The 17,543-nt window shown below is 40.4% G+C and overlaps 1 protein-coding gene and 1 long non-coding RNA gene across 2 annotated transcripts in view; both read left to right on the top strand.

Annotated features, from left to right (window-relative positions):
- The window catches only part of LOC124123099, a 106,576-nt gene extending 94,375 nt beyond the window's left edge, over positions 1–12,201 (top strand). Inside the window, exons 17-20 of the mRNA XM_048395829.1 lie at positions 273–276; positions 4,035–4,225; positions 5,983–5,986; positions 9,745–12,201. Coding sequence (XP_048251786.1) covers positions 273–276; positions 4,035–4,225; positions 5,983–5,986; positions 9,745–11,860 — 2,315 coding nt within the window. The 3' untranslated portion in view covers positions 11,861–12,201. The remainder of the gene's footprint in view (positions 1–272; positions 277–4,034; positions 4,226–5,982; positions 5,987–9,744) is intronic.
- Positions 12,202–14,255: 2,054 nt separating this feature from the next.
- LOC125379931 lies at positions 14,256–16,330 on the top strand. The gene is made up of 3 exons (XR_007220968.1): positions 14,256–14,274; positions 14,382–15,974; positions 16,033–16,330. It is a non-coding gene; the product is annotated as an uncharacterized LOC125379931 (long non-coding RNA).
- The last annotated feature ends 1,213 nt before the right edge of the window (positions 16,331–17,543 follow it).

The raw sequence follows: 17,543 nt of genomic DNA, 5'->3' as shown, positions 1-17,543 counted from the left end.
CTATGACATCAATGTCCGAGGTCGGTATGACTGGACACCCGTGATGATGGAGGCTGTGTGAGGATGTCTTCCAGCTACTGGTCTCTCACAAGGCAGATCTCTCTCTGCTCTCAAACACAAACGAAGGTATCACCACCCTGGCTCGTCGGGGCAACAATGACGACATTGTCCAGTACTTATTGGAGAAGTCTTGAAATAACGCGATGAAGCTTATTTGCAAGTAGTTGTGCCCTCGACTCTCATTCCTAGATAATACTTATTTCATTAATATAATGGGTATTATGTTATGAACGTTGTCCCGAGTGAATCAACAGTTTCACAGAGTTATATTTACCCTTAACAGTCATTCATAGACGATATGTAAGAGTTGTCACCTACATGTATGTGTACTAACGGGGAAAAGTAACTGTGCTTCATGTAAAGTGGTGTAAATGTTATGCTATTGAAAATAACAGCACACTATTTAGTCACCCGTCTGATTAATGTTTTATCACGAAAAAATAATTGACAAAACCCATACCTAGTAACACGAGACAGAGCGACACGCCCTAAAAAATCCACATAAATATCATTTGCGTTAATGGAGAGGAGGCAAAGCGTTAAAGACACCCGATGATTTAAAACAACCTGGGGAATGCTGTCTTAAATGTCAACCAAAGATTGGCCCAACTAAGCTGGGCACAGTGTTGCAGAGGTCTGCACCAACAGACAGCCATGACATTGTCGTTGGTATACCGTCTCAAAAAGTATGTTACAACACGTGTGTGGAACGGCACACACGGTACGTGGACGTGTGTACCTGTATTTGCACAAGGGGTAGAGCATAATGTAGTCGTTCCGGTAGCGTACGCTGTTCCAATTGCCAGTCAAACTGATGAGTTGCGTTCTCCCATGAGTTGTGAGGCATCGACATCCCATAACACTTCCACTCCTAAGCTAATGACATTGAGCAATGCAAGCGTCGCTAACACGTTCATCTGGACGCATGTAGACCTGTGTACGACCATCAGACCTGTCAAGATCAAAACCTGGACTCTGTGAACATTCCGTTCTTCTAAATCTCAGGGGGCGGTCGGGTAGCCTAGTGGTTAAAGCGTTCGCTCGTCATGCTTAAGACCCGGGATCGATTCCCGACATGGGTACAATGTGTGAAACCCATTTCTGGTGTCCCCCGCCGTGATATTGCTGGAATATTGGTAAAAGCGGCGTAAAACCAAACTCACTCATTACTCTAAATCTCAGATGCTGTCTACACCAAGTTCGAAAGCAAAATTTGGCATATCGCTGGAACGTCGGGAGCGGATGTTGTGCTCCCTCAACCGGTTGGGAACGGTTTGAGCTGTTAATCTGGCAGTTTGGAATCGATTACGTAGATGCACCAACCGAATACGTCTGCCTTGCTGACGTGAGGTCACACGTGAACGGCCTTCATTTACGGATATCAAAAGTATTTCATGAGCACAAGATAGCATTGTGTGCTGTTCACATTTGAAAACAACAACAGTGAAGCCTATTTCTGATGTCCCCCGCCGTGATATTGCTGGAATATTACTGTAATTGGCGTAAAACCATACACACTCACTCACTCACTGATCAAAAACACTAACTTGTGTATCACTCCCCGGCCCAACAAACACGAAAACATTCCAAGTGTGTGCACGTGTAAACTGTGCATTATTTAATTTAGAATAAATATATATTTATTTAACTTTATGTGAAGCACAGTCACTTCTTTTCCGTTGGTATATTTGTTTTGCCACAATAATTGCTTTGTGTACTTTGTGGAATATATTTCAAAGACAATATCAGCATAAAGTAGCTGCAAAGCAATTATATTCATAAATGAATAGCAAGTTCTGCTGTGTACATAACTGTTTGAGATAGTTAATAACATGGAAGGTCGTCCTACATGTAATTGCCAAGACTGTAAATGACAAGTGATGCATCGCAGAAACAAGTGTCTCATGCTGTTGTCGGATAAAAAGTGTACACCGCATGCGCTAGAACAATTACAGGCCGAACACTGAACACTGGATACCATCGTAGATTTTAACAAGGACCACTCTTGTGACAATCGGAAGTTAAATGCTTCTGGATGTATAAGTTGTGTTATTGTCATGCCCTCTATAGTTTTGAAGTAGTAGTTGAATTGAATTACGCTACATATTGTACATGTATTGTACATATGTACATGTGGATTGTACATAATGTACAAAGTTTGAACACTTTCTAGAAGTCTGTGTTTGTGTCCGAGGTCGGTGTGACTGGACACCGGTGATGATGGCGGCTGTGTGTAGCCGTGATGATGTCTTCCAGCTATGTGTTGAGTATCTGCTCCCATCCTTTGCATCAACGTCCGAGGTCGGTGTGACTGGACACCGGTGATGATGGCGGCCCGTGTGGGGCCATGACGATAAGTGTTGATAAAATAACGGAACTAGAACCTGATTTTCATTTTTTTATATTGGGATGCATACCAATATGGATTGTGCACGGGTTCCGGTGTGAGAAGCATTACATATGTTTAATATGTTTGAAACAAAACATGCGAATATACTTCCCGTGTGACTTGTCATAAGGGCTGGACACCAGCGATGAATGCAGCAGTGATAAGGCTGTATTTTTGTAAATGAGCAGTTATGTAAAAACGATAGTCTATGATTAGTTACGTATATAGCCATTATATGTATGCAACACCGGAAAAAAATGTTAAACGTTGTATTGTTTGTTGTGCTGTAAAAAATAATGTATAAGTCTAAATATTGTATATACTTTGAAGCTTAATCTGAATTGCAATGACACATAATATAACAAAAGCATTACACTGACAAATGTATAACAGAAGCAGCTGTATCACAATGTGTGAAATACAGCTTCCGTGGAAGAATCCATGTTCAAGGTACCAGGGCCACCACCAGACAGTTTACTCCTTCTTGATGGTGAATACCCAGCATTGTGTACACCCACGAAACAAACAGTAGTACCTGATACATCATAGGGGCTTCCTAACATAATATATACTATACTTCATATTTACTTTAGATGATTTTGTCATATGCTGTATACACAATGTTACTGAATTGTTGCCACTGGACAATTGTATTTATCCTTTCACTCTATATTCTACCCATGCTTCCAAAAACACACAGGATGATACTTGTAAATGGATAGTTAGCTATGCAATGTAAATAATCTTTATTTGGCGTCTTTATGACATGGCGTTAATTGCCCAGCACTCTCACACAACCATGTGATGTATACCAGAAGCAGGTGTATAAGATTCCGTTATTCTGAAAAAAAAAGCTTCTGTGCTGAGAATCAAATATAAGTACCAAGCCGTGTATAGAAACGTTCTGTGCCTAACATAATGTGTAATCGTGTATTAGCTTTGTACATCAAATTTGATTTGTATGCATGTTTTGGCAATGAAAATATCATGTCAATGTTGTCATAAATTAAAATGTTTCTCCTAGGGGTTAGATAGCCTTGCAGGGTTATTGACCCCGTATCGGTGCATAACAAGGACGTGCTTCTTGTGATTAATTGACAGTTTAAGAATTGCAGGTTGTATTACATTTTATTTTATTTTTATGGTGCTTTATCATCAATGATTTTAAATATTCCCGACTTTTAATATTTAGATTTGGTCATAGACACATAACTACTCAATTTCGTCCCATTTGTTCATTGTTTTAAGTTTTTGGACATATAACAAGAAATGATATTACTTATTAACTCCAATGTTATTAACAAAATCAACAAATAAAAATAGTAGAAAGCAACTCTGTTCCATATATAAGCATTCAACATCGCGCAAGGAGCTGCGATGAAACAAACAAATTGTCTATGCCATATTGTGTTATTGTAGTTTAGGTATACTTTGTAATTAAATCAGGTGTTTATCTTGTGTGATAAGTGTGCAGGGTAAGTAAGTCTAAGTGTGTGCATACCAAGGTGACATGACGTTAGATAAGTGTGCAGGGGAACTAACTCTAAGTGTGTGCATAACAAGGTAACAGAACCAACGCTTGGAGAGGAAAGAAAGATGTGTTTGACTTCCTTGTGTCAAAGGGAGCTGACATCACACTGACTGATGACGACAATGACAACATTCTTCATCTTGCATGTCGGGGAGGAAATAAGCCATTAGTAGAATATCTGCTGCCAAAGACTGACATAAACATAAGAGGAAATATTGGACGGACACCACTAATGAATGCAGCTTGGAGAGGAAAGAAAGATGTGTTTGACTTCCTTGTGTCAAAGGGAGCTGACATCACACTGACTGATGACGACAATGACAACATTCTTCATCTTGCATGTCGGGGAGGAAATAAGCCATTAGTAGAATATCTGCTGCCAAAGACTGACATAAACATAAGAGGAAATATTGGACGGACACCACTAATGAATGCAGCTTGGAGAGGAAAGAAAGATGTGTTTGACTTCCTTGTGTCAAAGGGAGCTGACATCACACTGACTGATGATGACAATGACAACATTCTTCATCTTGCATGTCGGGGAGGAAATAAGCCGTTAGTAGAATATATACTGCCAAAGACTGACATAAACATAAGAGGAAATATTGGACGGACACCACTAATGAATGCAGCTTGGATTGGAAATAAAGCTGTGTTTGACTTACTTGTGTCAAAGGGAGCTGACATCACACAGACTGATGACGACAATGACAACATTCTTCATCTTGCATGTCGGGGAGGAAATAAGTCATTAGTAGAATACCTGCTGCCAAAGACCGACATAAACATAAGAGGAAATATTGGACGGACACCACTAATGAATGCAGCTTGGAGAGGAAAGAAAGATGTGTTTGACTTCCTTGTGTCAAAGGGAGCTGACATCACACTGACTGATGATGACAATGACAACATTCTTCATCTTGCATGTCGGGGAGGAAATAAGCCGTTAGTAGAATATATACTGCCAAAGACTGACATAAACATAAGAGGAAATATTGGACGGACACCACTAATGAATGCAGCCTGGAGAGGAAAGAGAGAAGTGTTTGACTTCCTTATGTCAAAGGGAGCTGACATCACACTGATTGATGACGACAAAGACGACATTCTTCATCTGACCTGCGAAGGTGGAAATAAGGCCTTAGTACAAGATCTTCTGCCAAAGATGGACATCAACTGTCACGGGAAGAGAGGGTGGACATCAGTAATGAAAGGAGCTTACAGTGGGAAAAAGGATACATTTGAACTACTTCTCTCCAAGGGAGCTAACCCATCACTCACTGGTGATGACAATGATACTTTACTCCATGCAGCCAGTAGAGGTGGAAACATTGACATTGTTAGACATGTTATCGGCGACTTTGACATCAACACACGAGGTTGGAATGGCCACACGCCACTGATGCTAGCTGTGTGTGGAGGTCACAAAGATGTAGTTGACTTCCTAGTTGATTATGGTGCTGACGTCCACATGGTGGACAATGATGGAGATAGTCTCAAGGGAGGATGCAGGGGAATCATCAAGGAGTTAGGACGAGAGGAACATTCAGGGAAAAGCATCACACCATGAAATAAACTGATGAAGTCACTTGTGGAATCTAGAATGGTCCACCTGAAGAAATATTCACAACAAAGTCCTGACCTTGTTCAGACAGACCAATTTGGAGATAGCTTACTACATCTGGCCTGTCGAGGAGCGAAGAGTCAGTGTGTGGAGTATCTGCTCCCATCCTATGACATCAATGTCCGAGGTCGGTATGACTGGACACCCGTGATGATGGAGGCTGTGTGAGGATGTCTTCCAGCTACTGGTCTCTCACAAGGCAGATCTCTCTCTGCTCTCAAACACAAAAGAAGGTATCACCACCCTGGCTCGTCGGGGCAACAACGACGACATTGTCCAGTACTTATTGGAGAGTCTTGAAATAATGCGATGAAGCTTATTTGCAAGTAGTTGTGCCCTCGACTCTCATTCCTAGATAATACTTATTTCATTAATAAAATGGGTATTATGTTATGAACGTTGTCCCGAGTGAATCAACAGTTTCACAGAGTTATATTTACCCTTAACAGTCATTCATAGACGATATGTAAGAGTTGTCACCTACATATATGTGTACTAACAGGGAAAAGTAACTGTGCTTCATGTAAAGTGGTGTAAATGTTATGCTATTGAAAATAACAGCACACTATTTAGTCACCCGTCTGATTAATGTTTTATCACGAAAAAATAATTGACAAAACCCATACCTAGTAACACGAGACAGAGCGACACGCCCTAAAAAATCCACATAAATATCATTTGCGTTAATGGAGAGGAGGCAAAGCGTTAAAGACACCCGATGATTTAAAACAACCTGGGGAATGCGGTCTTAAATGTCAACCAAAGATTGGCCCAACTAAGCTGGGCACAGTGTTGCAGAGGTCTGCACCAACAGACAGCCATGACATTGTCATTGGTATACCGTCTCAAAAAGTATGTTACAACACGTGTGTGGAACGGCACACACGGTACGTGGACGTGTGTACCTGTATTTGCACAAGGGGTAGAGCATAATGTAGTCGTTCCGGTAGCGTACGCTGTTCCAATTGCCAGTCAAACTGATGAGTTGCGTTCTCCCATGAGTTGTGAGGCATCGACATCCCATAACACTTCCACTCCTAAGCTAATGACATTGAGCAATGCAAGCGTCGCTAACACGTTCATCTGGACGCATGTAGACCTGTGTACGACCATCAGACCTGTCAAGATCAAAACCTGGACTCTGTGAACATTCCGTTCTTCTAAATCTCAGGGGGCGGTCGGGTAGCCTAGTGGTTAAAGCGTTCGCTCGTCATGCTTAAGACCCGGGATCGATTCCCGACATGGGTACAATGTGTGAAACCCATTTCTGGTGTCCCCCGCCGTGATATTGCTGGAATATTGGTAAAAGCGGCGTAAAACCAAACTCACTCATTACTCTAAATCTCAGATGCTGTCTACACCAAGTTCGAAAGCAAAATTTGGCATATCGCTGGAACGTCGGGAGCGGATGTTGTGCTCCCTCAACCGGTTGGGAACGGTTTGAGCTGTTAATCTGGCAGTTTGGAATCGATTACGTAGATGCACCAACCGAATACGTCTGCCTTGCTGACGTGAGGTCACACGTGAACGGCCTTCATTTACGGATATCAAAAGTATTTCATGAGCACAAGATAGCATTGTGTGCTGTTCACATTTGAAAACAACAACAGTGAAGCCTATTTCTGATGTCCCCCGCCGTGATATTGCTGGAATATTACTGTAATTGGCGTAAAACCATACACACTCACTCACTCACTGATCAAAAACACTAACTTGTGTATCACTCCCCGGCCCAACAAACACGAAAACATTCCAAGTGTGTGCACGTGTAAACTGTGCATTATTTAATTTAGAATAAATATATATTTATTTAACTTTATGTGAAGCACAGTCACTTCTTTTCCGTTGGTATATTTGTTTTGCCACAATAATTGCTTTGTGTACTTTGTGGAATATATTTCAAAGACAATATCAGCATAAAGTAGCTGCAAAGCAATTATATTCATAAATGAATAGCAAGTTCTGCTGTGTACATAACTGTTTGAGATAGTTAATAACATGGAAGGTCGTCCTACATGTAATTGCCAAGACTGTAAATGACAAGTGATGCATCGCAGAAACAAGTGTCTCATGCTGTTGTCGGATAAAAAGTGTACACCGCATGCGCTAGAACAATTACAGGCCGAACACTGAACACTGGATACCATCGTAGATTTTAACAAGGACCACTCTTGTGACAATCGGAAGTTAAATGCTTCTGGATGTATAAGTTGTGTTATTGTCATGCCCTCTATAGTTTTGAAGTAGTAGTTGAATTGAATTACGCTACATATTGTACATGTATTGTACATATGTACATGTGGATTGTACATAATGTACAAAGTTTGAACACTTTCTAGAAGTCTGTGTTTGTGTCCGAGGTCGGTGTGACTGGACACCGGTGATGATGGCGGCTGTGTGTAGCCGTGATGATGTCTTCCAGCTATGTGTTGAGTATCTGCTCCCATCCTTTGCATCAACGTCCGAGGTCGGTGTGACTGGACACCGGTGATGATGGCGGCCCGTGTGGGGCCATGACGATAAGTGTTGATAAAATAACGGAACTAGAACCTGATTTTCATTTTTTTATATTGGGATGCATACCAATATGGATTGTGCACGGGTTCCGGTGTGAGAAGCATTACATATGTTTAATATGTTTGAAACAAAACATGCGAATATACTTCCCGTGTGACTTGTCATAAGGGCTGGACACCAGCGATGAATGCAGCAGTGATAAGGCTGTATTTTTGTAAATGAGCAGTTATGTAAAAACGATAGTCTATGATTAGTTACGTATATAGCCATTATATGTATGCAACACCGGAAAAAAATGTTAAACGTTGTATTGTTTGTTGTGCTGTAAAAAATAATGTATAAGTCTAAATATTGTATATACTTTGAAGCTTAATCTGAATTGCAATGACACATAATATAACAAAAGCATTACACTGACAAATGTATAACAGAAGCAGCTGTATCACAATGTGTGAAATACAGCTTCCGTGGAAGAATCCATGTTCAAGGTACCAGGGCCACCACCAGACAGTTTACTCCTTCTTGATGGTGAATACCCAGCATTGTGTACACCCACGAAACAAACAGTAGTACCTGATACATCATAGGGGCTTCCTAACATAATATATACTATACTTCATATTTACTTTAGATGATTTTTTCATATGCTGTATACACAATGTTACTGAATTGTTGCCACTGGACAATTGTATTTATCCTTTCACTCTATATTCTACCCATGCTTCCAAAAACACACAGGATGATACTTGTAAATGGATAGTTAGCTATGCAATGTAAATAATCTTTATTTGGCGTCTTTATGACATGGCGTTAATTGCCCAGCACTCTCACACAACCATGTGATGTATACCAGAAGCAGGTGTATAAGATTCCGTTATTCTGAAAAAAAAAGCTTCTGTGCTGAGAATCAAATATAAGTACCAAGCCGTGTATAGAAACGTTCTGTGCCTAACATAATGTGTAATCGTGTATTAGCTTTGTACATCAAATTTGATTTGTATGCATGTTTTGGCAATGAAAATATCATGTCAATGTTGTCATAAATTAAAATGTTTCTCCTAGGGGTTAGATAGCCTTGCAGGGTTATTGACCCCGTATCGGTGCATAACAAGGACGTGCTTCTTGTGATTAATTGACAGTTTAAGAATTGCAGGTTGTATTACATTTTATTTTATTTTTATGGTGCTTTATCATCAATGATTTTAAATATTCCCGACTTTTAATATTTAGATTTGGTCATAGACACATAACTACTCAATTTCGTCCCATTTGTTCATTGTTTTAAGTTTTTGGACATATAACAAGAAATGATATTACTTATTAACTCCAATGTTATTAACAAAATCAACAAATAAAAATAGTAGAAAGCAACTCTGTTCCATATATAAGCATTCAACATCGCGCAAGGAGCTGCGATGAAACAAACAAATTGTCTATGCCATATTGTGTTATTGTAGTTTAGGTATACTTTGTAATTAAATCAGGTGTTTATCTTGTGTGATAAGTGTGCAGGGTAAGTAAGTCTAAGTGTGTGCATACCAAGGTGACATGACGTTAGATAAGTGTGCAGGGGAACTAACTCTAAGTGTGTGCATAACAAGGTAACAGAACCAACGCTTGGAGAGGAAAGAAAGATGTGTTTGACTTCCTTGTGTCAAAGGGAGCTGACATCACACTGACTGATGACGACAATGACAACATTCTTCATCTTGCATGTCGGGGAGGAAATAAGCCATTAGTAGAATATCTGCTGCCAAAGACTGACATAAACATAAGAGGAAATATTGGACGGACACCACTAATGAATGCAGCTTGGAGAGGAAAGAAAGATGTGTTTGACTTCCTTGTGTCAAAGGGAGCTGACATCACACTGACTGATGACGACAATGACAACATTCTTCATCTTGCATGTCGGGGAGGAAATAAGCCATTAGTAGAATATCTGCTGCCAAAGACTGACATAAACATAAGAGGAAATATTGGACGGACACCACTAATGAATGCAGCTTGGAGAGGAAAGAAAGATGTGTTTGACTTCCTTGTGTCAAAGGGAGCTGACATCACACTGACTGATGATGACAATGACAACATTCTTCATCTTGCATGTCGGGGAGGAAATAAGCCGTTAGTAGAATATATACTGCCAAAGACTGACATAAACATAAGAGGAAATATTGGACGGACACCACTAATGAATGCAGCTTGGATTGGAAATAAAGCTGTGTTTGACTTACTTGTGTCAAAGGGAGCTGACATCACACAGACTGATGACGACAATGACAACATTCTTCATCTTGCATGTCGGGGAGGAAATAAGTCATTAGTAGAATACCTGCTGCCAAAGACCGACATAAACATAAGAGGAAATATTGGACGGACACCACTAATGAATGCAGCTTGGAGAGGAAAGAAAGATGTGTTTGACTTCCTTGTGTCAAAGGGAGCTGACATCACACTGACTGATGATGACAATGACAACATTCTTCATCTTGCATGTCGGGGAGGAAATAAGCCGTTAGTAGAATATATACTGCCAAAGACTGACATAAACATAAGAGGAAATATTGGACGGACACCACTAATGAATGCAGCTTGGATTGGAAATAAAGCTGTGTTTGACTTACTTGTGTCAAAGCGAGCTGACATCACACAGACTGATGACGACAATGACAACATTCTTCATCTTGCATGTCGGGGAGGAAATAAGTCATTAGTAGAATATCTGCTGCCAAAGACCGACATAAACATAAGAGGAAATATTGGACGGACACCACTAATGAATGCAGCTTGGAGAGGAAAGAAAGATGTGTTTGACTTCCTTGTGTCAAAGGGAGCTGACATCACACTGACTGATGATGACAATGACAACATTCTTCATCTTGCATGTCGGGGAGGAAATAAGCCGTTAGTAGAATATATACTGCCAAAGACTGACATAAACATAAGAGGAAATATTGGACGGACACCACTAATGAATGCAGCCTGGAGAGGAAAGAGAGAAGTGTTTGACTTCCTTATGTCAAAGGGAGCTGACATCACACTGATTGATGACGACAAAGACGACATTCTTCATCTGACCTGCGAAGGTGGAAATAAGGCCTTAGTACAAGATCTTCTGCCAAAGATGGACATCAACTGTCACGGGAAGAGAGGGTGGACATCAGTAATGAAAGGAGCTTACAGTGGGAAAAAGGATACATTTGAACTACTTCTCTCCAAGGGAGCTAACCCATCACTCACTGGTGATGACAATGATACTTTACTCCATGCAGCCAGTGAAGGTGGAAACATTGACATTGTTAGACATGTTATCGGCGACTTTGACATCAACACACGAGGTTGGAATGGTCACACGCCACTGATGCTAGCTGTGTGTGGAGGTCACAAAGATGTAGTTGACTTCCTAGTTGATTATGGTGCTGACGTCCACATGGTGGACAATGATGGAGATAGTCTCCTCCATTTGGCTTGTGAGAAAGGAAACTTGAAGATGGTGAAGCATGTTGTGTCATATTCTAATATTAACCTGATAGATAACTTTGGTTGGACACCGTTGACAATGGCAGCTGTGGGGGGAAAATTTGCTGTTTTTAAATATCTTAAAGGCCTAGGAGCAGATGTGACACTGGCAGACAGGGCAGGAGATGATGTGTATACTCTGGCCCTCAAGGGAGGATGCAGGGGAATCATCAAGGAGTTAGGACGAGAGGAACATTCAGGGAAAAGCATCACACCATGAAATAAACTGATGAAGTCACTTGTGGAATCTAGAATGGTCCACCTGAAGAAATATTCACAACAAAGTCCTGACCTTGTTCAGACAGACCAATTTGGAGATAGCTTACTACATCTGGCCTGTCGAGGAGCGAAGAGTCAGTGTGTGGAGTATCTGCTCCCATCCTATGACATCAATGTCCGAGGTCGGTATGACTGGACACCCGTGATGATGGAGGCTGTGTGAGGATGTCTTCCAGCTACTGGTCTCTCACAAGGCAGATCTCTCTCTGCTCTCAAACACAAAAGAAGGTATCACCACCCTGGCTCGTCGGGGCAACAACGACGACATTGTCCAGTACTTATTGGAGAGTCTTGAAATAATGCGATGAAGCTTATTTGCAAGTAGTTGTGCCCTCGACTCTCATTCCTAGATAATACTTATTTCATTAATATAATGGGTATTATGTTATGAACGTTGTCCCGAGTGAATCAACAGTTTCACAGAGTTATATTTACCCTTAACAGTCATTCATAGACGATATGTAAGAGTTGTCACCTACATATATGTGTACTAACAGGGAAAAGTAACTGTGCTTCATGTAAAGTGGTGTAAATGTTATGCTATTGAAAATAACAGCACACTATTTAGTCACCCGTCTGATTAATGTTTTATCACGAAAAAATAATTGACAAAACCCATACCTAGTAACACGAGACAGAGCGACACGCCCTAAAAAATCCACATAAATATCATTTGCGTTAATGGAGAGGAGGCAAAGCGTTAAAGACACCCGATGATTTAAAACAACCTGGGGAATGCGGTCTTAAATGTCAACCAAAGATTGGCCCAACTAAGCTGGGCACAGTGTTGCAGAGGTCTGCACCAACAGACAGCCATGACATTGTCATTGGTATACCGTCTCAAAAAGTATGTTACAACACGTGTGTGGAGCGGCACACACGGTACGTGGACGTGTGTACCTGTATTTGCACAAGGGGTAGAGCATAATGTAGTCGTTCCGGTAGCGTACGCTGTTCCAATTGCCAGTCAAACTGATGAGTTGCGTTCTCCCATGAGTTGTGAGGCATCGACATCCCATAACACTTCCACTCCTAAGCTAATGACATTGAGCAATGCAAGCGTCGCTAACACGTTCATCTGGACGCATGTAGACCTGTGTACGACCATCAGACCTGTCAAGATCAAAACCTGGACTCTGTGAACATTCCGTTCTTCTAAATCTCAGGGGGCGGTCGGGTAGCCTAGTGGTTAAAGCGTTCGCTCGTCATGCTTAAGACCCGGGATCGATTCCCGACATGGGTACAATGTGTGAAACCCATTTCTGGTGTCCCCCGCCGTGATATTGCTGGAATATTGGTAAAAGCGGCGTAAAACCAAACTCACTCATTACTCTAAATCTCAGATGCTGTCTACACCAAGTTCGAAAGCAAAATTTGGCATATCGCTGGAACGTCGGGAGCGGATGTTGTGCTCCCTCAACCGGTTGGGAACGGTTTGAGCTGTTAATCTGGCAGTTTGGAATCGATTACGTAGATGCACCAACCGAATACGTCTGCCTTGCTGACGTGAGGTCACACGTGAACGGCCTTCATTTACGGATATCAAAAGTATTTCATGAGCACAAGATAGCATTGTGTGCTGTTCACATTTGAAAACAACAACAGTGAAGCCTATTTCTGATGTCCCCCGCCGTGATATTGCTGGAATATTACTGTAATTGGCGTAAAACCATACACACTCACTCACTCACTGATCAAAAACACTAACTTGTGTATCACTCCCCGGCCCAACAAACACGAAAACATTCCAAGTGTGTGCACGTGTAAACTGTGCATTATTTAATTTAGAATAAATATATATTTATTTAACTTTATGTGAAGCACAGTCACTTCTTTTCCGTTGGTATATTTGTTTTGCCACAATAATTGCTTTGTGTACTTTGTGGAATATATTTCAAAGACAATATCAGCATAAAGTAGCTGCAAAGCAATTATATTCATAAATGAATAGCAAGTTCTGCTGTGTACATAACTGTTTGAGATAGTTAATAACATGGAAGGTCGTCCTACATGTAATTGCCAAGACTGTAAATGACAAGTGATGCATCGCAGAAACAAGTGTCTCATGCTGTTGTCGGATAAAAAGTGTACACCGCATGCGCTAGAACAATTACAGGCCGAACACTGAACACTGGATACCATCGTAGATTTTAACAAGGACCACTCTTGTGACAATCGGAAGTTAAATGCTTCTGGATGTATAAGTTGTGTTATTGTCATGCCCTCTATAGTTTTGAAGTAGTAGTTGAATTGAATTACGCTACATATTGTACATGTATTGTACATATGTACATGTGAATTGTACATAATGTACAAAGTTTGAACACTTTCTAGAAGTCTGTGTTTGTGTCCGAGGTCGGTGTGACTGGACACCGGTGATGATGGCGGCTGTGTGTAGCCGTGATGATGTCTTCCAGCTATGTGTTGAGTATCTGCTCCCATCCTTTGCATCAACGTCCGAGGTCGGTGTGACTGGACACCGGTGATGATGGCGGCCCGTGTGGGGCCATGACGATAAGTGTTGATAAAATAACGGAACTAGAACCTGATTTTCATTTTTTTATATTGGGATGCATACCAATATGGATTGTGCACGGGTTCCGGTGTGAGAAGCATTACATATGTTTAATATGTTTGAAACAAAACATGCGAATATACTTCCCGTGTGACTTGTCATAAGGGCTGGACACCAGCGATGAATGCAGCAGTGATAAGGCTGTATTTTTGTAAATGAGCAGTTATGTAAAAACGATAGTCTATGATTAGTTACGTATATAGCCATTATATGTATGCAACACCGGAAAAAAATGTTAAACGTTGTATTGTTTGTTGTGCTGTAAAAAATAATGTATAAGTCTAAATATTGTATATACTTTGAAGCTTAATCTGAATTGCAATGACACATAATATAACAAAAGCATTACACTGACAAATGTATAACAGAAGCAGCTGTATCACAATGTGTGAAATACAGCTTCCGTGGAAGAATCCATGTTCAAGGTACCAGGGCCACCACCAGACAGTTTACTCCTTCTTGATGGTGAATACCCAGCATTGTGTACACCCACGAAACAAACAGTAGTACCTGATACATTATAGGGGCTTCCTAACATAATATATACTATACTTCATATTTACTTTAGATGATTTTGTCATATGCTGTATACACAATGTTACTGAATTGTTGCCACTGGACAATTGTATTTATCCTTTCACTCTATGTTCTACCCATGCTTCCAAAAACACACAGGATGATACTTGTAAATGGATAGTTAGCTATGCAATGTAAATAATCTTTATTTGGCGTCTTTATGACATGGCGTTAATTGCCCAGCACTCTCACACAACCATGTGATGTATACCAGAAGCAGGTGTATCAGATTCCGTTATTCTGAAAAAAAAAGCTTCTGTGCTGAGAATCAAATATAAGTACCAAGCCGTGTATAGAAACGTTCTGTGCCTAACATAATGTGTAATCGTGTATTAGCTTTGTACATCAAATTTGATTTGTATGCATGTTTTGGCAATGAAAATATCATGTCAATGTTGTCATAAATTAAAATGTTTCTCCTAGGGGTTAGATAGCCTTGCAGGGTTATTGACCCCGTATCGGTGCATAACAAGGACGTGCTTCTTGTGATTAATTGACAGTTTAAGAATTGCAGGTTGTATTACATTTTATTTTATTTTTATGGTGCTTTATCATCAATGATTTTAAATATTCCCGACTTTTAATATTTAGATTTGGTCATAGACACATAACTACTCAATTTCGTCCCATTTGTTCATTGTTTTAAGTTTTTGGACATATAACAAGAAATGATATTACTTATTAACTCCAATGTTATTAACAAAATCAACAAATAAAAATAGTAGAAAGCAACTCTGTTCCATATATAAGCATTCAACATCGCGCAAGGAGCTGCGATGAAACAAACAAATTGTCTATGCCATATTGTGTTATTGTAGTTTAGGTATACTTTGTAATTAAATCAGGTGTTTATCTTGTGTGATAAGTGTGCAGGGTAACTAAGTCTAAGTGTGTGCATACCAAGGTTACATGACGTTAGATAAGTGTGCAGGGGAACTAACTCTAAGTGTGTGCATAACAAGGTAACAGAACCAACGCTAAACAATTTACTAAATGTCATATCCTTTCACAGCAGATGGTGTTTGATACGAAGGGATTTGTGAAATCCATATTTCATTTTAGTTTTGGCATATGCTGTATGTTATGAAATCGTTACAATATGCCAGAGCAAGAACCAGAATGTTATCATTTTTTTATGTCTTGGTTACAACAGTTTGTGTATACTTTACAATCAGCAATAAATAATTGAAAGCTTGAATACATTTCCTCCTGTGCTTCGAATTCATCTACATCTACTCTTGTCAGGGGGGTACTCAAAGTACGTGACCAGTTGTAGGACTTTCATTTTAGTTGAAGCCTTGGTGGCTGAGTGGGTTAAAACGCTGATTTTGTGTGCTGGTGATTAGGTGCCTCACCCTGGCAGGTGTGGGTTCGAATCCCGGACGGGACTCAACCCCGAAAAAGTACTAAAAAAGTACTAGAATCTGTACTTTACTAAGAAAATTTTATCCCAAATATAACATTAGTTACATCTATGACGTTCACTCGTCAGTCGGGGCGGTCGGGTAGCCTAGCGCTTAAATCATTTACTAGTCACGTCGAAGACACGGGTTCGATTCCCGACATGGGTACAATGTGTGAAGCCCATGTCTGGTGTCCCAGGCCGTGATAGTGCTGGTATATTGCTAAAAGCGACGTAAAACCATACTCACTCACTCAAGGTCTCAGTTCGAATCCGGACGTGTAAAGTGAATGTCTGGTTTCTGCCATCATGACACTGCTACCTCATTCACTTGAATTTGTTTATTCCCAGTCAAGACCAGAGAGGTGTTAGTTGACCAGAGCCGCATTGCTCTTTGAACAAGTTTGATCTTATTGTTAAATGTATCCACATACTTAAGAGAATACCGCTTTGTTCCTTGTAAATCGTTCATATTAAAAATAACGAACTACGTTTAGTTCCCTGGTTAAGTAACAGGTAAGTGATTTGTGTTAATGTCATGTTTGACCAACTCTGAATTTATGATATATCCATGGCGCACACGGCAGCAATGACATGATAATGTTTGTATATTTAGAAACATTATGGGTTAACAGCTACTTGTTTCATTTTTGCTAAGAACTTGTTCTATAGTGAATAAAATATATAAATAGCAATGTTGATGGCAATTGTTTACAGTAGCTGCCACTGTGTCTGTCTGTCTGTCTGTCTGTCTGTCTGTTTATAATAAGTTATAATAAGGGTTTAATTAATAACGACTAAAGGAAGACAATAAAGCGTCAGTCCTTAGCATGGTGTTTCAATGGTCCAGTACTACAATATTATGTAGGATATAGGCTTCTGTAGATATCACAGACAAACACGCCATCCACACCCCGAGACGTAGTGTACAATACACCTTGATACAGAGAAGGATACCGGCTTCTGTATATATCTGAGACAAACACGCCACCCATGCCCCGAGACGTAGTGTACAATACACCATGAAACAGAATAGGACCGTGGCTTGCGTAATATCTGGATGTCAGTGGT

The sequence above is a fragment of the Haliotis rufescens genome, unplaced genomic scaffold (assembly GCF_023055435.1).
Source record: "Haliotis rufescens isolate VD_foot unplaced genomic scaffold, xgHalRufe1.0.p SCAF_149, whole genome shotgun sequence".
In the NCBI taxonomy this organism is placed as follows: Eukaryota; Metazoa; Mollusca; class Gastropoda; order Lepetellida; family Haliotidae; genus Haliotis; species Haliotis rufescens.
The sequence above is the reverse complement of the archived record's forward strand: the minus strand, read 5'-3'. Positions and strand labels throughout refer to the sequence as shown.